The sequence below is a fragment of the Lepeophtheirus salmonis genome, chromosome 11 (assembly GCF_016086655.4).
Source record: "Lepeophtheirus salmonis chromosome 11, UVic_Lsal_1.4, whole genome shotgun sequence".
Taxonomy (NCBI): domain Eukaryota; kingdom Metazoa; phylum Arthropoda; class Copepoda; order Siphonostomatoida; family Caligidae; genus Lepeophtheirus; species Lepeophtheirus salmonis.
Genome location: NC_052141.2, coordinates 10,067,236 through 10,094,351, shown reverse-complemented (window position 1 = coordinate 10,094,351; position 27,116 = coordinate 10,067,236). Strand labels below are relative to the sequence as shown.

Sequence of the window (27,116 nt, the reverse complement as noted above, 5' to 3'; positions counted from 1 at the left end):
CGTAATAGAATAAAAATATAGCTTATATTTGAAAGACCATATCGGAGTCAAATAGGGTCTTATATTTACAGTCAATAAAGGCTTTAAACTATAGTAAACATTAAAGGTTATATAATTTCATCCCAGAAATTTGAGTATAGAGGCCACAATATGTTCATGAAGTATTTAGATGTATGCATTTATTAAGTACATAAGGAATTTCTCTTTTTCTTGATTTTTGTTTGAGATTGTCTTAGTGTTAACTAGTGTTGAGACACGGTCCAAACCCGATTTTTTATTCAGTTTGGTCTGACCGATTTGGACCGATATATCGGGCAAAACCAGGATATCAGACTGAATTGTAGTCATTTTGAAATCGTGTACAGATTTTTTCGACTATGCACAGATTTTCTCCCCTATCATGATTTATAATTGGGGCATGAGCGTTGTTTATTTATATTAGTTTGTAAATAAAGCGACAGATAGTGGCGCCATCTTGTGGTGAACAAATGCAACGCCCACAATAATAATATTATTAAAAATAAAAGATAGGTGTATGCTATTCACCTCGTAGACGCTGTCAAAGTTCTTCTCAGCATGCACCATTTTTTTTAAATAACAAGCTACTGACTTTCTAGTGGATAATATATATATCTTTTTAGTTTGTGCATGCCCTATTGTACAAATCTGTTTTATGCAACACATCATACGACGTTATTGTAGGGCAATGTTAACAATTTTGACACACAAATAATGTAATCAACAACTCATCTACACATATAGCATATGCCTAACATAATTTTAAATGACACCGATTCAGACTGTTTTTTCGTAAGACCGGTTACTTCCTTTACTCCATTATATCTCACAACCTCTCTAAAGAAAGATGTATAAGGAAAAATTATTGAATTTTAATTAAATAATTGGCCAATTGTTGTTAACTGCGTTCTTCCACACCAACCCATTCACCGCAGCAGACTGCACTTTGAGGAGACGGCGGAATTCTTCATTAAGGACACTCCTGAATATTCCGAAGGAGGTCCCTATATAGGCGCCTCTCGCAGCATTGAGGCATAGAAGGCTTCAACTTAGGAATAATCTCATATTTGTTCTCCGTTTTCTGGTAAAACAGTCTGAGGTTTATCTCCAAATCAGGGTAATCTACGCCAATCCTAACTAGCACTCCCTCTTTTGAGAGAGAGATGATCTTTTTTATAATTAATGGATCCCCAGTTCATCGAGCTTTAATGGTGTGTGATATAACACCACCGGGGTCCATCGATTTAAACCAAGTGTTTGCCTAATACACACTTGAATGAGCACGACTAGCCGTTTCGCCGTGTTCACTGACACACGGCAATGTGTAATCATATACATTAGTCGAGGGAACACGAAGCACCGCACGATCTCCAGTGTACACTTGTTTGAAAGATTGGGGGCTTTCCTAAAGGGCCACTACTGTTGAACTCTCTCCTTGATCAGCCCCTTGTAAAAAAGGGGATGCACTACATGACTCCTAAAAAAGAACCTAAGACTATATTACGGAAAGATATATCAGAAACGGGAGAGGATGGGGGGGGGGCTAAATCAGTTACTAGGCAGGCAGTTATGGTCCAATTCTTCACAACTATGGAGTTATCATCCAATGATCGTTGGAAATTGTTCACAGTTTAAGAAGATTGAGTTCAAATTCTCCCAATCACGTTTAGACCACGGATAGGAGAAAAAGAAGCACATTTCCAGAGCTGTCAACAAAATACAGAAAGGGGTGTCCGCAATATAATATATATACATACTCTTCTTCTTATTTATTTATATATTTTTTTTTTTTTTTTTTGGGAGTGCCTTGGGTTTTGGAATTTTTTAAAAAAGAAATTTAAAAATTACATTTTTTTGGAAAAAAAATTCAAAAATTAGATTTCAAATAGAAATTTTTTAGAAAAAAATTTCTAAAATCTAGAAAAATTTTAAAACCTGAATTTCAAATATAAAATTTTTGGAATAAAAATTCTAAAATCTAGAAACATTTTAAAAATTGAATTTCAGATATAAAATTTTTGGGGGAAAAAATCGAATATTAAATTTTTCAGAGAAAAATTCATAGCTATTCACAGATAATTAAAGTTTTTGGAAAAAAATTTGAAAAGTTAAAAAACTTTTCAAATATTTAATTTTCTAGTAAGAATCAAAAATTTCTTCATTTTTTTTTTTGGGGGACTACAACCCCTACAGCCCTCCCCCTAAGCACGCCCCTGATAGAGTAACTGTTTATATTAGTGAAATTATACCGTGCAGTTTAGATGAACTTCTTAAAAGGATCCAATTTGTTCGGTACAATAAAAATCATAACAGTTTCGGGCCGGTCTAGGATTTTCAGACCGAAACTCAACACTAGAGTTAACTTACCACATAAAATGAAGTACCTATATTATGTAATTTCATAAAATAATAACATCGAATGATCAGCAAAAAGTGTTAGAAGCAATATAAAAAAAATCCCTTGGCGGAAATTCCCTCTTAAAAAATTAAAAAAATCAAGACAAAAGAACAAAGGAAGAAAGAATGTCTTCATTGAATAAATATGTAATAACGCTCTTTTCACAAAGATAATTGTGGTCCGTCAACAAGAAATCAAGCTTGTATTCTTCGACAAATTATCGTCTATTTATATCAACAAATTAGTCTTATTAACCCTTTACATCTGCTGCAAATTGCACTCTTCAAGTAGCCAAAATCGATAGATTTTATGTACTTGCAAGTAGCCATATCAGGGCTATTATTAGTCTATGAAATCAAATAAAGGATTTAAACTATAGTTAAAATTATGAGGCATCATAAATCATCACAGTAATTTGAATAATAAGCCTATAATTGACTCAAATACGTCTATGAAATATTGGGTTGTATGTATATATGAAGTAAGAAATATATTGAGATTATTTCCATCTCTTGATTTTTGTTCAAGATTGTTTTTATTAGTGTTGAGACTCGGTCCAGCACCGATTTTTTTTTTCGGTTCGGTCTTAAGTAATTTTTCTAGAACGATTTGAACCGATTTTTTCGGTCCAGACCCCTGATTGTTTTTCGGTCTCATATATTATGCGAGAACTTTTTTTTCTCGATCAACTGTCATTCATTTTTTTTTTAAATCACAAATCTAGACCGAATTTTTATATGAGACCGGTCCAGATCGAGATTTTTTGTTGAACCGAATTAGTTCGGCCCAACTAAACATATAACGGCCACAAACAGGTCTAGGATTTCCAGACCGAAATTCAACACTAGTTTTTGTGCTATATATCTATTTGTCCACGAACATTTTGTCAATTTCTATCAACAAATTATACTTATTAATCCTTTGGGTGCGTCGTAAATTGATCGTCACCATAAAGGAACAAGACATTGACATCTTTCATAGTTAAAATGGGCCATATCGGTAAAAAATACAGTTGTTTTTAATCAAGTAAAGGCTCTAAACTATAGTTGAAATTCTTGAGTATATTCACTCATCCCAGTAATTTGAATACAAAGCCCCTAAATTGACTCAAATACCCATATGAAATATTGGGATTTTCTCATTTTCTTGATTTGTGTTCAATAGTTTTCTTATGTTGACGCACCATACTTCTGCATAAAGAGCACAACAATGTTTCCATAAGCATCGTCCTTAACATATTTTATATTAGGAGTATTAATTAAAGTCTTGAAGGAAAAAAAAAACTTGTTTATAAATGAACAAAAAGAAGCGGTGGATTTCTATTTTTACAGAAGTGATCATTGCGATCAATTAGCATAGAAAAAAAAATACACGGCCTCAAAGTCCATGTTTGTTTGTTCTATATTATTCAATCAAGGGATTTTATTTATTTCATGCTATGTGTTAGTAATAAGTGAGTATGATTAATGTAGTATAATAATTATATTAGTAAAATAACTAGAAAGAAACAAAGAACCTTAAATGACTGAAGGAGTAAACAAACCTGTGACTCATATGGTGTGAATGCAATATTAATTTCTTTCAAAGTTCGGATCCTTTTAGCAACCATGGAATTGCAAATTTCTTTGAACCTTTCCTCGGGACAGACTAAGATATTTTTTATAGTTAATAGTAAGCAGCAGGAAAAGAGAGGGAAAAAAGAGACAAAAGTGAGTAAAAAACACCACACACAGAAATTATGATTAATTAATATATATGTTGGTAGGTTTGTAAATTGTAAGCACTTTTGGTATGTTACAATAAAAGAAGGGGAACATGAATGTGGGGATCCTGAGAATTAGTGTTGGATCGGTCCTAGTACGGAGAATATAAAGCGAAAGAGGCTCAGGAATTTTTTTTTTCTTATCTCTAACTCTGATTCGTCTAAAATTCAGTATATTCGCTTTTTCATCTCTTGCGCAGTTCATTTTTATATCCCGTCTTTTGACTAAGATTCATCTAATGTAATTTAATGCAAGTCTACGTTTCGGACAGGGTTATGTATCTTTCTTTAGAACAAATCATGCTATAAAAATTATTTAAATTATTCTAAATCAAAATACATAACCCTATTCATATACAAAGGGTATTTATATTCTATTTTTGAATCGAGGTTGCGTGAATCCTGAACATAATTCATATACATAGTTTTTGTTTTCTTTTATTTCAACCATCTTGTCTCCTCTTTCCTTTTTGGTGTCTTTAGGTCCTAGGGCTGATTTTCCTTTTCAGTCTTTATTTTTTATCGGTCCAATATTTTTTTACTATTTAACAGTCCTCAGTTTTTCAGTCCTACGGTCCTGAGAAAATAATGAACGATAGCTAGAACGTATTATTTCACATATCTCCTCCTTTGAAATCTGTCAATATGTCTGCTTCTTTTCGCCCCATCAGTGTTATCATCATTGATTGGTTGAATTATAATCCTATCATGTTAAGCTCTGAACAATTATTGAATAATGATTCTATAGTTGGGAAGTTTATTTTCTCATGGTAGATTGCGTGATGCAATAAAGGCAAAGACGTCATAAACCAAGACAAGGCGTTATCTTTATTGTATCACACAACCTTTCCTCCAAAGAGATACAGAAAAAAAACCCGCAAAATCAGTTGGTAGTTCAGGGGTGTCCACCAGGGGTGGAAGGGAAGGCTTGAGCCCTACATAAACCGAGGAATTTTTGTCTTTACCCACAAAAATTATCGGCTTGGAGCATTTTAACAAGTCCTCTTTTCTAAAAGAAAAAGGTCTTAATTCAGGGTCGACACAAATATAGAATTATCCAAATATATGTTTGTCTGCCTCTTTTTAAAAAATTAATCCACCCCGAGCAAAATAAAATAAAATAATGTGGACGTCCCTGGTCAACTCTTCAATAATTGTTGGAAATTTTTCACAGCTTAAAAAGAGCTAAATCTTATTCAATCAATCAACGTCCAGAACACTGATGAAGAGAAAATAAGCAGAAAAATCAACAGCTGACGACAAAATTTATGGTATATTTTTGTGTTAACAAAGTAACGCGGTGAAGGACTAATAGAGACCAGGTTAATAGAAATACAAGGTGATGCCATCATATAATCGGGCTTGCTATAATTATCCATTTGATGAACCATACGGACTGCTGGGTAAGACAGAAATATTTTGACGTCATAGAGTATAACAGCGGTACTCTAACAGTAACAGTCAGGGTAGGCGATATATAGCTACTCTTGGTAACAGTTCTACTCTTTGACGTCACTATGTCACTATTAAAAGCGTATTGAAAGTCAAGCATTAGTCTGAAAAGCGTTATGTTATAACTTTGTCTTTCTATTAACTTTGTTAGAGACATATTCGAGTCAGCTGTTGAATATAGTCCTGTTACTTCATTGCTCATTAATGTTTGAGATGTCATAAAAGTGAAGCAATAACTAATAACGAACGAATAATTTGTATTTAAGGACTGCTGTCAATAAATGTCTGAATAACGTCACGAACGAGGGATGGATTTTACCTTCTTTAAGGATTGGCAAGTGGAACCGGACTGGACCACGGTCCTCAATCCTAAATAAGGACCGACACAGAGTGGGCTGTGTGTTAATTGCCTTGCTTGCATAGGTGGTAGTAGTTAATTTAATGAAAAGTCATAAGAGAGCTAAGCTTTTTTTTCCAACAAACATTCTTCAAATGGTCAGGATTACCATGTTTTTTTTTTTTTTTTTTTTTTTTTGGGGGGGTTACATGCCCAAAAATGCTTGAAATTTACAATCCAATGAGTCAGTAGATTGTAGATACTATTAATAATTATGTACACACCACCTAATAAATAAAAAACCATACTATATATATTCATACAACATAATATGATATCATATTATATATTAAGGCCCCATTCCAGACAAAATGTTAGTGAATTAGTATAATTAATTACGAGTTAGGATTCATTTAAAGAATGAACAAAATATAAGTCCTAAATCTGTACCTGGCGTTCTAAGGGAATAAATGATAAGTAGATTTCACTGCATGAATTACAAAATTTCGAAGCTCGAGATTTCGCAAAAATATTGAATAAATTTTCTGGACAGGCTGAAAAACAAAAATTGTATAAAATGACATTATATTGATAATAATAAAATAACCGTTTGTTCACTAAAATGAAGTAATAATTTAATTATATGATTCTTATACAAAAACATGAACCAATAATGGATATTCAATGAGGCATGAGCATTGTTTAATTATATTAGTTTGTAAACAAAGCGGCAGAAAGTCTTGCAGCAAAATAATACAACTCTCTGATTGATAACATTATTTAATCTTCTGCTCACCGACATATATAATACCCGGATAATCAATAGGAGAAAAAAAGAGAGTCGACCTTCAGCTGACATTTTATGTTATAGCTATGTAGAAAAAAATCAAAGTAATGGTGGTAATTATGTAGTAGACAACAGCTGACAAACGAAGAGCTCTCTTTCTCCTTTTTATTCAATAGGTTATACATCCACTTATTATAAAACTCGGTGCTTCAATATTAATAAAACAAAGTTTGTCTGACTGTATGTATGAAAAACACTCACGGAGTATATAGTCTTCCCGGATGTATATCATATACAAATTTTTAATCTAAAAAATAGCTATGTATTCTTATATATGAAATATTGGAAGAGCGTGCGTGGAGCATCAATAACATAGAACTGTTTCTGTCTGTTTTTATTATTGCTCTCTGATGTATAACAAAAAGATGGGATTTGTGTAATAGCGCAAGGAGAAGGCGGGAGCGACACATATGGTATTACTGAATTAGTAGCATTGCCAATATCTACTACCTTTTTGAATGATTTTGGGTGGAAGAAAATGAATTACTACTATAAAGAGGAGAACCATCTTAATATTTAAAATTGCGTTAGTGCAGAGAAAATATTGTAACTGTATTTAAATTCATTTATATATATATATTTTATTATGGATTTTTAAAGCCACTTACACCAAAGATAGGTGAGAATTCTTCTTTTAGAGGGACATGTTAACTCCCCCACGACTTATTAAGAATTGAACAAAAAAGAGGAAAGAGCGAACCCATCTAATCGTTTTTCCTTTTCTAATAGCTATACTTAGTTTTTCTTTACACAGATCCCTTCTTTAATCATAATTAATATGCATTTACAGTATATATTAAGATTTGAATAAAATATAAGCCCTGTTATGTAAAATGAAATAACTCTCGCAGGCATCTTGTATTTAGCATACGAGGATCACTATTTGTTTTTCATCTCAAGGATTTTGTCAAATACAGTTTTGTGGGGTGAATCTGATTAGCACACTTTTATAAATAAGGATTTCAGGGTTTCTAAGAAATTTAGGTATTAACATAAAATCCCCCACCCATAATTTTTAAGCTTAGTAATTAAGCTATTTTATAAGGCCAAAATATATAGAAATAATCTGTAAGGAGAATAAAGTTTCATCATCAGTAAAAAGAAAACTCTTTAAGAAAGTATTTGTATCAACCAATGAAAGCGATAAAAAAACGACATTTGTGTATATCAACTCTTACAAAAATTGTTTGTATTCCAAAATATGTCACATATTAAAATGTTCACGACATTCCAAAGTCTACATAATTGCCTTTATATAACAATAAAAAAAAACTTCCTTCTCTATATAAAAGAAAATAAGAGAAATCCTTCATAATAGGAGAGAAGACCTCTTTTCACTTGAATAACATACATCCTTGCATAATTGTTTTATGAATACATAGTATGTATTCAAGTGATTGCACTGAGGGGCGCCTCAGGATTATATATATATATTAAGGGAGGGATGGGGGTTGGTTTTAGGATTTTTTTCCGAAAAAAAAATCCAAAAATTAAAATTTTTGGTAAAAAATTTCAACAATCCACAAGTGTACACAAAAGTTATATTTTTTTTAAATTAAATATCAAAAATCTACAGCTATTCACGAAATATCATATTTTTTTGAGAAAAATTCCCAAATCTAAAGCCATTCACAAAAAATTTCAAAAATCCATAGGTATTCTCAAAAAAATTTCAAAATCCATAGATATTCTCAAAAAATTTCAAAATCCATAGGTATTCTCAAAAAAATTGAAAAATCCATAGCAATTTTAAAAAATTTCAAAAATCCGTAGGTATTCTCAAAAAATTGAAAAATCCACAGCTGTAGACAAAAATGTAATTTTTTGAAGAAAAAATTCAAAAATCCACAGCTACTCGCAAAAATTATAATTTTTCGGGAAAAAAATTCAAAATATTAAATTAAATTTCAAATATAATCAATTTTATGTAGAAAAAAAATTCAAATATTTTATTTTCTAGAAAAAATTACAAAAATTTCTTATATTTTTTGTTTTTGGTTATTACATTCCCTACAGCCCAACGCCTCCGGACGTCCCTGAAACTACAAAGTGACCAACATAAGTCTCTTAAATCAAATTAAGGTTTCAAACGGCAGTTAAAATTATTGGGTATCTTAATACATCCAAGTAATTTGAATAGTAAGTCTGTAGTTGATTCAAATATCTCGATGAAATATTGGGTTGTAATTATATATGAAATTAAAAAATACATATATTGGGATTTTTCCCTATTCTTAACTTTTTTCAAATTAGACTATAGACTACATTTGTATAGTTCAACGAATTATCAACAATTTCTATCAACAAATTATTCTTTTTGATCCTTTGGGAGTGCCCCAAATTGTAATCTTAAATTAGCTAAAATGGAGTGTCACAATAAAAGGATGATAAATTTTAAATGAAAGCAATCTTGACCGATTTTTTCTTTGAGACAAGCAGAAAGTGAACTTCTTTTAAGGACCAAATTAGTTCTGTCTCCTAACAATCATAACGGTCTTAGACTCGTTAAGGATTTTAAGGCCGAACCCAAACACTTAGTTTATTTGAAATAAAAAAATAATGCCTATTTTCTCTTTTTCTTAATATGTTCAAAATTATTTGAATGTTTAAGAACTACATTTCAATATGTGAAGCAATAGACAAGACTAAAATATATTATTGCATTTGAATGAATAACATGTTTAAAATCCAAGTACGCCCTACTTTTTTCAAATTAAATAAAAAATATGTAATATTTTCATGTTAAATAATGTCACATTGCAAATTTAATTAACGAAGGGATATAACTAATTATTACACAACATGCCTCATTACCCCCATCGAACCTTCCAAATAGTCGGTATCGTTGAGTCTTTATGTGGATTTTTGGCAGAGTATTGGCCAAAGAGGCAAAGTAGAACTATTAAATCATAGTACACAAAATCCACAAAGAACGATACAGACAATAGAGAAGGGTCAATACGGAAATAAGGCTTCCCCGTTGCTTCTCCAAAAATCCATCTATTGAGTATCTTTTAATCATAAAGCCAATAGATCAATATTTATTGGGAATTCGTTCATCTTACTTAGTAAAAATATACACTTTGAGCCCTCAAGATGGGGGCTCCCACAATTATGATGTAATTTATTATGTGAATAAAAATGCTCTATTTAGATCAGTATATATAAAAATCAGACATGCTTCCATATGTATAGTTGAATTAAGTTTTTGAAATAGTGATGGAACGGTTAATTGGAATCGGAGAATCGGGTGTGTTTTCTGGAAACAGAGTCGGAATCAAAATCGAGAAAATAATGTTTAATTTGCAATTCCGATTCATATTTCTTACTGGTATTTAATTATTTATTACTTTTTTAAGTAATAAAAATAGACCCCACTCCAATTAAGGAATTTTTGTTTTTTGCAGAAAATTTAATATTAGACATATCTTCTGTGAATAACTATGCATTTTTGAAAATTTTCTCCAAAAAATTTAATATTTGATTTTTTTTATTTTATAAAATTTTATATAAGCAATTTTTTTCCAAAAAATATTTTTTTTTGGGAACAGCTGGCGATGTTTGAAATTTATTTCCAAAAAATGTAATGTTTGAAATTTTTTTCTATTTTTTTGTAAAATGTGAACTAAGTTTAAGTTTAAGCAGCAAGTCACGGGTTTTAAATTTATTTGCAAAAAAATTAAATTTAGTGTGAAAATCTGTGGATTTTTGAAAAAAAAATTAAATATTAATTTATATATTTGAAATTGAATTTTTGGAATTTTTTTTTCTCAAAAAAACTCCAAAATCCAAGCCCCTCAAAATATAATCCTGCGGACACACTTGATTGCAAAATGGTAAATTTTAAATATTAAAAAAACAAATTCGGCATCGGAATTATTTTTTGGAATCGTCCAATCACTGTTTGTAATCTTCTTTACGGCACAATATCAATATTAATGATGTTGATAATATTTTTAATATATGTTGATAATTTTGTTCGAGTTATATTATATTATATCTTATGGGGAAAATATAAAAATGAACATTGATCTAAATGTGCATTTAAAAATATAATCACCTACTTAAAATACTTTTAAAAGAATAATGACGTATATTGTGGGCTCAGAGCAAGGATTTAATTGGACATTATTATTTTGAGATATAGGTCATAAAAGTATTCAAAATCAAGATATTTTCTGGGGGCAAAAGATTTCTTTTGAAATAATTATCCGATTTTAATAAAAACAATGCCAAATGAAAACTGAGTAAAAAAATCATTACTAATCAATATAATCGTTTTTGGTGTCAATAACGCCCTCGACTTAACCTCAGAAACGGGAGCAGGGCTTGAATCCAGTCTCTGGAATTAAAAGTATTTGTGAGCCGTAATAACTAAAAACCAGGGGTCTTTTAATTATTTTTTTCAGCATAAAGTTACCCTCCCCCTCCCTTAATAACACAACTGTAATTACGGCAATGATTTGTCAAATAATATGGAGAATTATAATATTACAGGGTCGTGCACTACAACTGGCCAATAGAATACAATGGGGTCGCTAGCCACTTTTTCGGGGGGCTCTAGACCCCTCCCCCAATATAGGGTCAGACCTTTATTTAACAACCAACAATATTTTTTTTAAATGTATTTTATCCTGAAATAATCATCCGATTTTAATAAAAACAATGCCAAATGAAAACTGAATAAAAAAATTATTATTATTCAATATAACCGTTTTTGGTCTCAATAACGGCCTCAACTCAATCTCAGAAAAGAGCAGGTCTTGACGACAGTCTCTTTTGGCAGATTCTGGAAATTTCTCCCCAGTTCCTGGACATCTGCTCAGATTGTTTGCTGCCGGAGGATCTATTGACGTGTCGCTCAACTGCACCTATACAAATAAAACTTGATGTCCAATGAGCTTGGAGTCCAAACACTGTGTCCAACAAAGTAAAATAATAACATTCTAATCTCATCTTATGATCAGCACGCTTAATTGTTGATTCATAATCACCTCCAGACTCTTCCATTTCCTTCCTGACTCTTCAGAAAAAGTTCAGGCTTAAGAATATTATCTCGTCCTAAGAGAATCTCAATAGGGACACTTCCTTTTCCACGATTGTGGAATAAATACTTCGTTGATCGATGCCATTCTAGCTAGTCACCAAAAGAACAAACAATCTACACTTGAGCAGCTGTCTCAAATTTCATTGTTAAACAACGGCCACAAGCTGTATATATATATATTAAACCTGTTTATATTATGTTGTTGATAATTTTTGGGACTAAGCCCTCCGCAATGATGAAAGCTAGTCCCTGGTCCTAACTATGTTTCATTTAAGTAATTGATGGATTTAACTCAAGTCCCCTCCTGCCTAATAACAAAACTGACATTATGCCACTGATTTGTCAAATAATATGGGAAATTATAATAGTACAGGGCCGTGCACTACAACTGGAACAAAATTTGACCTCATCAAGATCCTGTATGAGTGTATCACGGCTTAGTTTTTCCTTCTCATACAAGAGATTAGGTAACTAATAAAACAAATTTCCATTTTTTTCCATGTTTAGTCAGTTGTTGAGATCGAGATCAAGTAAGGTTTTGCTAATTTGAAATTAACAAAATCCTTTGAATACGAATAACTACAGAATTAATAATGGTAGAGTGCTATAATTAGCGCCATCTGACCTCCTATAATTCATTAATTCTAAATTGATATAATTGGTCTAGATCAGATTTGGGAACAATTCTGGGACCATTTATGGAGGATTAAAAAATTTCTTTATAAAGTAGACTGGTTAAGATCGTTTTTACTTCATACATTCATATAAATGCATATATTGACATGTAACAGTTGAAATATGATAAAATGTCAGAAATACCAATGGTTTAAAGCCTATTACCATTTTGAAATACTTAATTTTTTCTAAGCGTCTATTCCTTGAAAAAGTGCAACGCAGAGATAAATGGAAAGCTAGGTCAGATAATGCAAACCTTTTTTATTCAAAACTGTGTATATTCATAAGATCTATTAATCCTAAAACCATCATTTGACTGTAAAATCAATATGACCTAGTCTATAACCGTTTATACCAATTTAATAATTGTCTTTATGAAGTAAAATAGTTACTCCGTTAGAGAATGTAGGCAGTGATTTAGACACAAAGAGGACATATTCAAAATTAAGATGTTATTAACCTCTATGGTACTAAATAAAACCAAAAAAATCTACCCAATGGAATTGTTCAGGATATGGATGGAGTCAAAGTTTGTTTCAAACCATGTAGAGCACAACCCTGTATATTAATGTGGCCTACAAATCATTAGATTACGGCAATGATTTATCAAATAATATGGAGAATTATAATAGTACAGGGTCGTGCACTACAACTGGCCAATAGAATACAATGGGGTCGCTATCCACTTTTTCGGGGGGGCTCTAGACCCCTCCCCCAATATAGGTTACACTGACATCTGCTTCCAAGATGTAATCCTTAATTGTAAAAATATAAATGATTATTATAGGCAGTGCTTACTGACCCTATATTAACTACAATATATTAGTAATCAACTAATTTATTAGAATTAATATAAGTGTAGCCCCATCTCATGTCTTCTTTATGGCAAGAAATCTGATTCCACTTAAACAATTGTAACGTATTACAAAAAGAATCTGAACTAAATAAATGTTATGTATATGTAAATAGTCGTGTCTTACCTTCAGTGAAGTATACATGGGCAGCACGATAAGCTGTACGATTTTGTGACTGAAAATCAGACATTAAAGCACGAACACTGGCTTCTGTAGGTGTAATAAGATAAATGGACTCCATGGAAGGTAGAGGTTCCCTATGCTTCTCTATGGTTTCGACAACTGAAAGGATAATTTGAAATACATTTGTACATGGCTTTATAGAATATCTAGGGATGTGAAGATTGTAGAAATCCTTGTGAGTGTAAATAAAAAATAAAAGTATATATTGGTAACTTTGATCGACGACATATCTGCTAACAGATATCACTTTAGTGATCCTTGCTTAATAATACGTTTGAATTTTCAAAATAGGAAGAATTAATTATTAAGAGCAACAATATCTTGCAGATTACCAACTCTATGCTCAAGAGGAGTTTCACCATTTTCACATCCCTAAGTATATTCTAACTGATAAAAGCGCTATTAAATAAATATATATTTAAAATTGAAATTATTGTAAAGAAATTACAAAATACATACTTGTAATTCCTTCCGCCGAAAGTTCATGCATCTTTGTACAAGCAGAAACCATTTTCATGGATTGATTATCAACGATGAGTACTCTCCATTCCAACTTTCCTGGAGTTTGATTCTGTGCCGTTGTCGCTTTGATGACATCGTTCATAATCTCTGCAAAGAAAACAAGAAATACATTTTAAGGATATTCAGAGAGTTAAATAGTCATTTTTTAAACAGTGAGAGGATCCATGAATATGGTACCACTTCGGATAGAGCGTTTTCATGTGACGTCAGCCATATTGGGGGCCTAAACAATCAAGTTCTACAACAATAAAACCCTTTTTTCATTAATATTAAGGAAAATAACAAACTATTGGATGTCAAAATGGCACCAGCAAATAAAAAGACTTAAGTCTTACTTTCTATCAAAAATGTATCCCTGTATTGCATGGTTTTATTATATATCTGGCTCTAAAATGTATCAAAAATATGCTATTACATGGTTATACAATCAAATTTCCATATTGCAGATAAAAATTAAGTGTTCCAATGAAAATAATAAAATATTTTTATCAAATTATCTTACTTTTCTCGCCCCTAATTGATTAAAAAGAATAATAATTGTACATATTTTGGCATTTCAAAGGGATTTTTAGTAAATACTATCTTGATTATATTTAAATATCATTATTTATTATTGTCATCGAGTAGTATCCAAAGCAAATACTGAGCCTTTTTTTTTTTTAACGTCATTTGACGGAATTTAATATAGATTTATTGTAAATTTGTTAATTTAATGTATTTAAAATATCAACATTGAACCCTCAAAATGGCGTCTCCTTGACTGATGATGTAATTTGTGACCAGAGTGAAAACGCTCTACAGCATGAGAAGTCCCCCATCATAGATCAATCTTCTGACTGTTATATATGGATTGAATGGTCCATCATAAGTTCAGGGAGAAAATGAGTCATTAAAATAAATAGAAAATCACGTGACATTCGATAAATAGAGAAGGGGAAAATATGAGGCTACTAACGAAAGGATACACTACTCACTATGTCCAACGAGTGTTTTCAAAGCCATTTTTCCGTCTTTGGTATCCGCTCACTTAATTAATTTCTTTGGTTGACCTGATTGCTGCTTCCAAATTGCACTAATGATAGGCATAAGATAAGGAACTATCCAATAATTTGATAAAGGGGTTGGCCCACGGAAGATTTTCTATATCACCTCCTACTCTTGTACGTTAGTTGTTAATAATTCCCCCCTTTCCTTCTCTATTTCTTGTGTCTCTCTCTCTCTCTAGCTCTCTTGAGTCAAGCTCTCCAAATGCTCTCCTGAAACACAGAAAAAGTCACTTTTATTTTTCTTCTTTTATGTGGATCAATATTTTTCATTGTACATGACGTCATCTGTGGCGTCATTTTATACGAATTTCTGCTGGTACCTATAACTACACAAAACCTCTTTTATAGCTAGCTATGAATAAAAAAAATGTAGTTGCGTTTATGTAGTTCTTGAATGCATATATTTATTGGAGATAATTAACTATCATAGCAAACACATATATGTATATTATATTTATATTAGAATATTACGAATACCACTATATATTTTTCGCAAGATTGTAATATTTCCTTTCTTATTTTGAATGATTATGCAGTATCAAATGTTTCGCCAAGATGATGACTCTACCCCCACTAAAACACAATCTTTCCCCATTTATGCAATGTATTAACTATTTCAAAACTCAAATTAAATATTAGATATTATATGCTTGCGCACACATTTTTAAAGTATAACTCTCTCACAATATGTTAATATTTTCTAGTCCTCACATAATATTGAAATAGAACGTATTACTTAACATGATTCAAGGATTCTGTATGGATTTACCATCCTAATGTTATTATGAAAATATATGTTAGTAAACCTTTTTTAAAGGCATGGTCGTCCTCAAAGTACAAATCCGTATCGTTAACTAATAGAACATTTTTACTGGCGTCATAAATTGCATCATAATTGAAGGAGACGCAATTTTTTACTAAATGAAATGAACAAATTTAGAATAAATCAGGATTAAACTCCATCAAATGGGTTATAAATAAAAAAAAGACTTAAAACTTGCATTGAATACTACTTGATGTCAAGATAAACACTGATATTTGAATTAAATAAAAGTAATATGTACTGTAAATCCATATGAAATGGCTAGATTTGTACAATTTTAATTTTTTGGATAGAATATTCGGATATAGGGACAAGAAAAGTCGGATAATTAGAGTAGAATATTTAATTATTTCTATTGTAATAGTTAATTTGTATCACCAAAATATGGAAATTTGATTGTATAATGATGTAATAACATATTTTAAATACATTCTAGAGCCAGATATATAATAAAACTAGGCAATAGATGTATAAATTTTTGATAGACAGTAAGGTCATTTTATTTTTTGGTCACATTTTGACATCCCATAGTTTGCAATTTTTCTTAACATAAATGAAAACAGGTTTTTTGAATTATAAAACTTGGTGGATTAGGCCCCCAAAATGTACGGCATCAACAATAATTCAAAATCAAAGTAGATATATGTTTAATGACGTTTTTGTAAGTAAATACTTAAACAATTATTGAAAGTTTAATTGTAATAAAATATCAACTTCAGTTGGTGTTTGTATAAGATTATGTAGAAGTAAATTTCATTCGAATAATATGAAATATTCTATCCCACGCTGATTTTTGAATAATAATATATGTTATAAATTCATAACAATAGTTATGTTTTCATGTGTTGGTTGTCATCTGGAACGGATAGAAAACTTCATCTAGAATTGAACCATTTGGATAAATTTCGGTATGGATGTTTATCTCATCCAAAGAAAAATATTTGTAAAATTTTAGACTTGGAGAGGGGCGAGGGACCGTTTGGGAGTCCCTCAAAGTTTGGAACCCTTCGAAATACCTTCGTACTTGAGTATAACATAACTCCATTTAAAATAGGCCTATTTCATTTTTCTCTCTATTAAAATACTTTTAAGAGTACAAGCTTCAATTCATTATGTGCAAAAAATATTATTAAAAACATTATTGCTAAATATAAAAAATGACGCCCAAGCCATGCTTCATAATTGATTTCGCTAATTTTTTCTGAGAACTTTGACCGAATGATATTCTAAAGATGTGCAAAAAATTAGAGTCGGGTCTCAATTGGATAACCTTTATTCATGCTTATAACTAGAAAAGGTCATAATTGACATAAAAGTCATTATATTTATTTAATAAAAATAATGATAACAATATATTAATTTTTACAAGTTTTGTAATACATATAAGTCTACTTAAATTTTCCAACTTGTATTATTGTAACATATAGATATACACCTATTTGAGTGGTTTTTCCTTGTTCCATCCTGTTTGATCATGATCCGGTTGCATGTATAGCGTGAATTTTATGAAATATTGGAAGACATGGGTTGAAAATACAGGGTGTCCACGATAAATTGGAACTATCTTAAAATTCAACCTGCTTGATAAAAATGGAATTTGGAGTGGATTTGTTAATATGAAAAAGTTAGACATGATATTAAACAATAAATTTATTCAACATGTCCTCCCTCAGCAGCCACCATCTTCTCCATCCTGCCCCTAAAGGATTTGCATGCCCTGATGACTTCCGCGGAATCGACAGCATTCCACTCCCTCGTAATGGCGCCATTCAGGGCCGCGATGCTCTTGTGGCTGACCTTGCACCCCTCCCTCTCCAACTTGCCCTATCAGTAGTAATCACACGGATTGAGGTCGGGTGAGTTGGATCCCAGAAAGTGATGTCGTGGGAGTTGAAGAGGTTAGTGGTCCTCATGGCGATGTGTGCGGGCGCTGAGTCTTGTTGGAATATGAACTCCCTCCCAGCAGCCGTATCCTTCATACAGGGGATGACGAACTCCTCCATGACTTCGCAGTACCTTATCAAGTTAACCTTTTCCTTGGGATTGAAGAAGAAAGGAGGCATCACCTCACCGGTGCTGCAGATGACACCCAGGGGCATCACGGAGGCCGGGAACTTTGTGGTGAAGACTGCAGGGACCTCTTCTCTCTCCTGGGCAAGCCACCTGTCATTCTGGACGTTGTAGCTTCTGTCGAAAGTCCAGTTCTTCTCGTCGGAGAGAAGATGATTCTTCCTCCATGGCTCTTCAGGTCATTGAGGAGACACTTACCGTTGGTGAGCCTGGTGGCCTTCATGGATGCCGTGAGGACGTTTTGTGTGGCCATTCGGTATGACCTGTACCCGAGGTCCTCATTCATAGCCTTGGAGACCAGCTGCTTGCTCACTCCACGATTCTTGGCCAACCTGGACAAGGAAGTCCCTGGCGAAGCCTTGATGGACTTCCGGAGACCTTCAAGGAAGCGGGGAGTGCGGATTCGGTCACTTCTCATGTTGTGGGTCTTGCGGCAGACCTTCCCCTCAACCTTCCAGGCATTGAAGACCCGGTACACCGTGGTCTTGGGGTACTTAAGAAGTTTGTAGATAGCAGAGGGCTTGTGTCCCGCGCGAGCCAATTCGAGGATGGCGTCTCTCCTTGCTTGTTCCATGATGACTATTGTTTGTTGTCAAAACAATTGTGGTGGTAGTTATAGTGTAGTGTTCACGCAACCTTTTATATTAGTATGATTTAACCCCAAATATTCATATTATGGATCTGGATGAAGTTTAAAGTAGTTCCAATTTATCGTGGACACCCTGTAATTGAGTACTTGTATTTTCTTGTAAATATTTATTTGCATGTTTTGTTGATTTCATATAGACTAGTTTGTCTTTGAAACTTATTAACAAAGTACATTATTATAGAGATTGATGTAAAGTGAATAATTTGTTACAATAGAATCGTATTAAATTACTTATTTGCATAATTGGTTCATATGGTTTTGGCAAAAAAAAAAAAGAAGAAGAAGATAATTCAGAAAGCCTGGGAACAGGCCTTGCTCCGGATGTAGAAGAAATCTTCCCCAAATATAAAAGGATTGCGAACAGGAATCATTAGCTTGCCTGAAGCTTTATCAGTTACAGCAAGTGAAATTTCGTCAACAGACGACAAAGGGTTTGAGAAGAGTACCGGAATTGAAACTTTAAACTGTTCATTGTCTGTACTTGGAGAAACTCCAAAATATCTACGAAAAGCTGCCAGATCTAAATACTATGCAAACTCAAAACGGGACAGATTATAGGAATATGTAAAAAAGAGACTAGACTTGAATTCCTGGCCCTAGTATGATAGATTCTCCAAGTACTCCATTCTTTCAGAAAAATGATTGAAGGACTAAGGACTCAAGCAGAAATATCAGCTTTCAACTAATACCGCACGGACTCAGACATTGACAATATTCGCTGTAACAATGAGCGTTAAAGTAATGATGCATCATTTTAGCTGCTCACAACGAATAGCATTGCAAGCATAGAAATTGCTGAACGAGATACGTATGTTGGCATTTCCTAACCTAAAGCAAAGAAAGGAATTACCAATTGATGTAGTTAATAAGGTAGTTGAATTTGAATCAAGCAGGATATTACCCGGGATAAAAGAATCTGTCGTTGTACGGAAATATATTGGTAAAATTACATTGCAGAAACGGTTAATTCTGAACTATTTGAGATAATTTTTTCGTAATTTTAAGGATAGTAACCCCGATTCATGTATAGGTTTTTCGAAATTTGTTTCTCTCCGACCTTTAGAATGCGTTCTTGCTGGTGCTAGTAGAACACACAGTATATGGGTTTGTACAAAATGTAAAGTTTATGATCGTGGGATCAAGAATGCCGGGGATAACGGAATATGACTCCTACCGTCACATTATAGCGTCTTTAGTTTGTAATCCTGCATTACCCTGTTGTTTCTTTCGTAAATGTGAATATTGCAAAACAACTGACTTACTCAAGGATAAATTGCTCGCCCACTTTGAGCAAAATAGTGTTGATGAAGTACAATTTCAGCTGGATATATCAACCGTTAGTTCAAAGCTTACTCGTATAATACTTCGAATCCAAAATGTGTTAGAAATATTTTATGGCAAAAGTGGAAAAGCTGGCAAAATACGCCTTCATTGCTAAGTCACAAAGTAATTTCTGAATTTAAAAAAAATTGAAATGGAAGGTGAAATTGTTGTAATTTGAGACTTTTCCAATAATTACAGGTTTGTAGTACAGGATGCTGCACAAAGTTTTCATTGGAAATTTCAAAAGTGACGATACACCCCTTCGTCTTTTATTACAAAAAAAAAATAAAAAATGGGAATCTCTTTCATAACTCATTGACAATTATCTAGAGCAAACTAAGTAATAATATATTTGAATACCACGTTCTGATTTATATAAAAAAAAGATGTCGGTATTAATTTCCCGATTGCTCTGCAGGTCAATACAAAAATTGTAAAACATTTTTAAACCTGATATTTCACGAAGTGGATTTTTATATCCCTGTTGATTTTACATTTTTTCGCCACTAGTAATGACTAATGACAAAGGACCAACGGATAGAGTCAGAAGGACAATTAAAAGAGCCACAAAAGAGAACCTTAGCCGATCATACAATAATCAAAGCACGAAACCAATTCAGTTGTGCGGGTTTGTTTCTAACCATTTGAAATCAATGAAGTGTGATTTTAAGTACAAAAATCAATTGTATACATTTCACTGAACTTATATTTAATTTCTTTGAAATAATAAGATATCTTATTTTGATAAATACGATGAATGATACAAAAACATATGTTTTTAAATAAAATGAAGGAATTTATTATTATGTCGATTATGACCTTTTCCAGTTATATGTCTAAATATAAGTGATCCCATTGAGATTCCACACTAATTTTGTATGTGTAGGTCAAAGCTCTTAGAAAAAATTGAAGAATTAAATTTTAAACCATGGCTGGGGTGCCATTTGTTATATTTTGCTCATTTTCTATTTTTTTATAAAATATGAATTGAAGCTCCTACTATTAAAAATATTTAATCGAAAAAAATGGAGTTATAGATGACTCAAGTTCGAAGGGGGCCAAAATTTTAGAGACTCCCAAACTCCCCTTGTGCCTTCACAAGTCTAAAATTTTACGCATATTGTTTCTTTGACTGGATAAATATTCTGACCAAAATTTATCAAAATGAGTTGTGACCACGTCAAAAATTTCCAAAAAGTGTGTATACTTGACCTGGAATCCACCAAATTCAACATTTTTACCTAAATAACTATTTTTGTAATTTTAAATATTTAAATTACCCAAAAATGGGAGGAGAGTTGATGAATATATCAACCATATCAATGAGTTATACTAATATCTGGAGTGGAACAAGGCTCGGTCACTCAACCTCATTTGGTGTGTCTATTTACAGTCTATCCTTTATTGTTAAAAATCAAATGCCAATACCCAATTTTGTTTGCAGAATATTACTGACTCTCTAGTTAATTCGTATCAACATCAGAGAATCAAAGTCACGTGCTACATTTAATATCGGAAAGATAATAATTCGTAACTGTATTATAATTTACGTGTAAACATCATTTTTTGTAATATTTTATAATAGACTTGTAAAAAATGTTATATTAAATGTTGAAATATTATGTTCTTTGTTTTATAATATTCAATCATAGCGTAGGAGTTAAGAAAATAAAAAAGATAGCTATGACCGTAGGACTGAAAGACCAACTAATCTGATCGGACTGATAAAAAAAAGGCTGAAAGGGCGTGGACAGAGAAAAAGATCCCCCCCTCTATGGACACCCCTGCTACATGCATCTACTTTTATGTCAGTCCTTATTTATTCAGTCCCATCAGTCCTTGGTACCAGTCCTTAAAGTCTGTCAATACTAGAACTGATTAAAAAAAGAGGAAATAAAGTTGAGTGACGTCATAAATGACCGACCTTTATAATTTTTCAGGACTGCATTCTTCAGTACAAAATAAGGATCGACACAACGCTACCTGTATGTTGTAATCATAAGTAAAAAGGTTGCGTGATTAGAGTTTGAACTCTTCCAGAGAACGTTTGGACTCAATATAGAATAAATATTTCAAAACAGTAAATATTAAAATTTATGTAGTATAATATAATAACTAATCTGAGCAGTAACAATATATTGTCTATTTATTAAGATGGAGTCCCTTCACGACCCAAACTCACGAAAATGGATATCTAAAAAAATTAATTTAAAGAAATACTTTGATGAGTTAATGTTAGAAGTGGAGGAGATGAGGCCCAATAAAAACGTGGCTGAAAAAATTAATTCATATAAATTAAGCCAAATGATTGGAATAAAATATCAAAGTCCCAGGGAGTCCAAGTTGATTTTGAAGCAAATCGAGGAAGCTACAAGTCTGGATCTTCTCAAGTAATTATATTTTCCTTCACTGTAATTAATAATAATATTTCATAAAAGTGAACTCATTGTAATTCCTACTTATCTAATCTACAGCCTGGATGATGATGATGATGATGAAGATCCAGCCCATTCAAAAACCTTGGCTTCTAAAAATAAAAGCGACTTTAAAAAGTATAAATCCCTCCCCATTCCTAAAAATGCTTCCAACAGCCTCAAAACTCTTTACTATCAAGAACTCTATTTAAATAAATCCCGAAATAATAACTGTCTTCAACAAAGGCGGAAAAATGTATTAATCGATTGTAATAATACATGGTTTGAGTGTCGACACGATGATCCAGATAAATTAAATTTACGACTTTTCCATAATGAGGTGAAGCTCTCCACATATTATAAATCGAGGATTGAGGGCCAAATTGTCGTAATTCAAATATTAAAAATGTTGAGATATTAAAATTGTTAAAATAAATTTCTCAGATCCATTTATTTGTACCAATTGGAAAACCCCATTATTCATAATTAAAAAAATGGAGTTTTTAAATTTATTATCCCGTTAAGTTAATACGATTTAATTTGCCTCTCAACCCTCGAAATTAATATTTACTACAACCCAGTCATACCATATTCATATCAATACAGTTGCTCGTCGTTGTTAGAATATATAGACCCATTAAATACGATACTCACCGACACTCTCTCCTTGACAGAACTCGGTACACACAGGAACTTTATTTGTTAGGTTGTTCCTTAATCCCTTTCATTTAATATATGTACAATGAAAGCTAATTTTTGCAGGTAAAAACAAATTATCGGAACTGAGGGATCACATCAAATGTGCATTGGATCATTCTGTGAGTGCGGATCTTTCACATTATCCAAATGAGTCTAAGTCCGTAAAAAATGGAAAGGAGTTATACAAATCAGGATTTTTATTCATCAACGATTGTTTTTATAATGATATGAGGTTGTATAATCATCCATATGAGTTAATTTCATTCTCTAACTTAGTTTATTCAATCTATAGATGGCCTGATTGCATCGATTATAGTGAAGTTATTCTTAATTGGGCCAATCAACCAGGAAGAAAACTTGGAAAATTTACTAAGGCTATAATGGAAGATACGTATATAAGGGATCTGGATATCCGACTTGGATATCCCTATGTGTATGTCCATCATGTAAGTTTCATTCTCTGGATTATATTATAGTTCTAATTTTGGCTCAATTTACAGGGAGAGCATGAACATTTATTCTCATTTGTTGATGCACGCCTTGTATCTGCAAATGATCCCCAAGAGGTGTCCAATTATCCATATGAGAGATCCGTTGGAATTAGAAATGGGAAAAATTGTATGATTTGTTCTATGTTTGTAGCCAAGTGGATTACGACAGAAAATGATAGAGTACGTAGCCGTGTAGGGTCTAGAAATGCGTGCGGACACTTTGCCGATAAAAATTATGAATATATTTGATGATGAATCATGCTGCATTACTATGTAATTATGATTCCCATGGTTGTTACACCAATTTTAAAGGAGGAAATAATTAATTATTTGTCACGAATTGCAATGATTGAGTTTTGATCAATTAATACTTGACTCATTTCGTTATTAAGGATGCTTCAACAGTTGGCTCAAACCGCTATTAGAACAAAAATGAAAACTACTCTCCAATATTTAATTAAACAAGTAAATTAGAAGGAGGAACAATGTTTAAAAGTCAATAAATCAATCAATGATTGAGATTTAATGGACAATGCGAAGGAATCAATCGTTTATATTAAATCTGATGTAGTTCCTATACATCTGGTCAAGTCCTGATTGACCCTTCTCTATCTCGAAATTGTTATCTCTGACCGTATAATTATGAAGATGTATTTGCCATTGGAGTAGTCAATAGATAATAACAAAGTTTTGAAACATGAATCATCATCATATATATATTTACCAATCTGTCCTATCTAAAGATAGGACTGACCTGCTGTTGACTCTATAGATCCAATTTGAAGAAAATCGGTTGAACATAGATAGTGGTTGTTAAAGTTGCCATTTAAAAAAAAAGTATTGGGGAAATTAGAAGGGATCCTTTATGGTTCATAAAGCTGTGGCGGTGGTGGTTTTTAATCTGTATCGAGCCTCCAAAGTTTGAACTGCACAACCCATTGACCTGAAGCATAAGCGATTCTATAATTGGTTATTTGAAGTGGGGATTTTTAACCCCTCTCAAAGTTATCCTACACGAATCTCGTGTGCCTGGGGTGCAATTAGGGATGGGAACAGTTACGTTGGTATTTGTACTTAAGTGCCTTTAAGTCATATAATTTAGTACTTATACTTAAATAATGAAGCATAATTACTGAGACTTGATTGGTAAAAGTAGAACTAATAAATACTTAATTACACCTAAGAATTTTCGATCTGCAATTACTTCTGATTAGTTCAAAGATAAAAAACGGTTTCAATTGGACGATATAGCAAGATTGAATTATCATCTTAACCCTATAAGGACCAAATTATAGTGAGCGATGATAGGATATGGAAATGGTACGCTACTACTGCCGTTGTAAACTTTTGTTCAACAAGTTATTTCTGCTTACATCCACATTTGTTAGAAATAGAACATATTTGTTCCAATGGTCCTTTTAGGGTTAAAATGATTAGATCTGTTCTGTCCATTTTGGACGATCAATTGTCTTCTTTGGAAAGAATTTCTAAGCTAATTTCCTCTTATTTACTTCATTTAAAACGTAGAAAAACTCTTAAAATGTGATTGAGACAAAACAATGAGTAAATATATCATAGCATATTCACTAATGCTCCAATACATTGTAATCACTTTTAAATTACTTAAATACCCCCAAAAAAATAACCTTACTACTTGTACTTATAATTAAAGTACAATTATTATACTTAATTGAAGTACTTGACTCCATCTCTCTGTGGAATTTGGGAAATTAAGAGGGTTATTTTATCATCGTCCATCTGCAGATGGGAAAACTATCAACGTATCCTTAGATTTAACAGATCCGTAGATGAATCATTAAAAATGTAGTATAATTGTGGGCAATCCTCCGCGCAGGATCCGTTTAACAATTATTTTGTATAATTTTATAATAATATATTATTTACTTTTGGAACATTAGGTACCTGAGGATCCATTCTATTTTTGTGAAGACTGTTTTCATAACTTCAACTATGGGAAGGACGGTTCCAAAATCGGAAATTTCAAGGCCTATAAGTATGTGGACAATAATGCATTATAGAAAGAGGATCATTTTGCCATGGATTTCGATCATTCTAAAACCTAGTCTACAAATATTAAACAATATTGTTTTGTTAATACAATTATTATGATCCCCTGGAGTATATGAGCTTTGTTTGACTGTGTATATTTTTATAGTAATAATTCAAATATGCCTTCTTAAAAAGTCGGACTTCAATTATAATTGATAAATTGTAATATTTAAAGAAACACGTTCTGTTAATAAAAGTTGTTAAAAAGCAGTGTATATTGTATATAGAGTTGTAAAGGGGTTTAAAGTTTTTCTGGAATTGATAATCTGAAAAAGGAATTTTCCTTGCCTTAGAAGTTGCCAATTTTCATTATTACTTAATTCCATTAGTCGTGAACAACCTTTCCTAAATAGATTCAATTATATTCAAGACCTGATTGAAAATTCGTGTGTGTTCTTAAAAGATGGAGTGTGACCCTGACGATTTTTAGTGGAGTTATAATTTTAAGTCCTATTTGGACTCAGAGTAGAATTAGAAATCCAGAACGGAGTATTTCCAACAAATGTCATTGCTTATTTGTTTTGTACCTTGTAACTAGGGTTGTTTCAGTCCTATGACTGCAGTCTCTAGTCCTGTTCTGTTAAGTCTAGGTCCTGTACATTTCAGTCGTACATATAAATCCTAAAACTGGATAAAGTTTGTTCCTTGATGACGTCACTTAACTTTATTTCTACTTTTTTTAATCAGTTCAGTCCGAAGGAATTACAGTCTAAGTACAGGTCCCAAGGATAGATAGGACAAATATATTTTCTATTAACTTTGTATTTTCTAAATTAACAGTAAATATTACCTCGAGAGAATAGAAAAACATACACAGATAACAATTTTCAAAGAAATAAATATTCAAAATGCAATAATTATGAGCAGTAGCTCGTAAATAATCCAAATTTTCATGATTCTCATAATCATTTAAAACAGTTACAATATGTTGGTTACAATCACGATATCTTTGTCTTTTTTGAACAGGCGGAGGATGACCAGCAAGTTGTTGAATGATCTCGATGTGCATCAAGTTTTCTTCATCCTTTAAAAGTTCGAGAACCTTCCAGAGAACTGGATGGCATGAAGCAACTTGCGGGGAAAACCGACGGCGCCATCCTTTCAATTACAAGTATATTAATAACCTATATTAATCGCATAGATACCATCTATCTGCTTGCCGGTCATCCTCCACCTGTTCAAGGAAGACGATATCGTGATTGTAACCAACATATTGTTACTATTTTAAATGATTTTGAGAATCGTGAAAATTTAATAGAAAATAGATATGCAAAAAAATTGACTTTTGTCTTTTTATTTGAAATTGGTTTATAATATAGGTGGGAATTCACCAGGCAGAATTTTCCGGATACCATAAAAATTATGAACATTAATCATTTTGTGCAGATAATCCATTTCAGGTTTTATTGATATATATATATATATCATATCTTATT

General features: G+C 32.2%; 2 protein-coding genes across 2 annotated transcripts in view; one reads left to right on the top strand and one right to left on the bottom strand.

Moving 5' to 3' along the window:
* Positions 1-15,412, bottom strand: part of LOC121125952 (protein ROP-like) — a 29,608-nt gene extending 14,196 nt beyond the window's left edge. The window contains 4 exon segments of the mRNA XM_040721221.2: positions 3,960-4,063; positions 13,517-13,672; positions 14,033-14,182; positions 15,070-15,412. Of these exon segments, the coding sequence (XP_040577155.1) occupies positions 3,960-4,063; positions 13,517-13,672; positions 14,033-14,182; positions 15,070-15,097 (438 nt within the window). The 5' untranslated portion in view covers positions 15,098-15,412.
* Positions 15,413-22,066: 6,654 nt separating this feature from the next.
* Positions 22,067-25,890, top strand: Pbp49 (proximal sequence element A Pbp49). The gene is made up of 7 exons (XM_040721488.2): positions 22,067-22,396; positions 22,481-22,760; positions 23,027-23,126; positions 23,183-23,351; positions 23,412-23,565; positions 23,620-23,790; positions 25,530-25,890. The coding sequence occupies exons 1-7, from the start codon at positions 22,161-22,163 to the stop codon at positions 25,647-25,649; spliced, it is 1,230 nt and encodes a 409-aa protein (XP_040577422.1). The 5' UTR covers positions 22,067-22,160; the 3' UTR covers positions 25,650-25,890.
* Positions 25,891-27,116: the final 1,226 nt, after the last annotated feature.

What these genes read in the sequence shown, in the direction of transcription:
- Pbp49 (XM_040721488.2), top strand. Translation starts at nt 22,161, where the DNA reads ATGGAGTCCCTTCACGACCCAAACTCACGAAAATGGATATCTAAAAAA. An exon ending in ACAGGAACTTTATTTGTTAG is followed by an intron (nt 23,127 to 23,182) that starts GTTGTTCCTTAA and finishes TAATTTTTGCAG; the next exon opens with GTAAAAACAAATTATCGGAA. An exon ending in TTACGACAGAAAATGATAGA is followed by an intron (nt 23,791 to 25,529) that starts GTACGTAGCCGT and finishes TTGGAACATTAG; the next exon opens with GTACCTGAGGATCCATTCTA.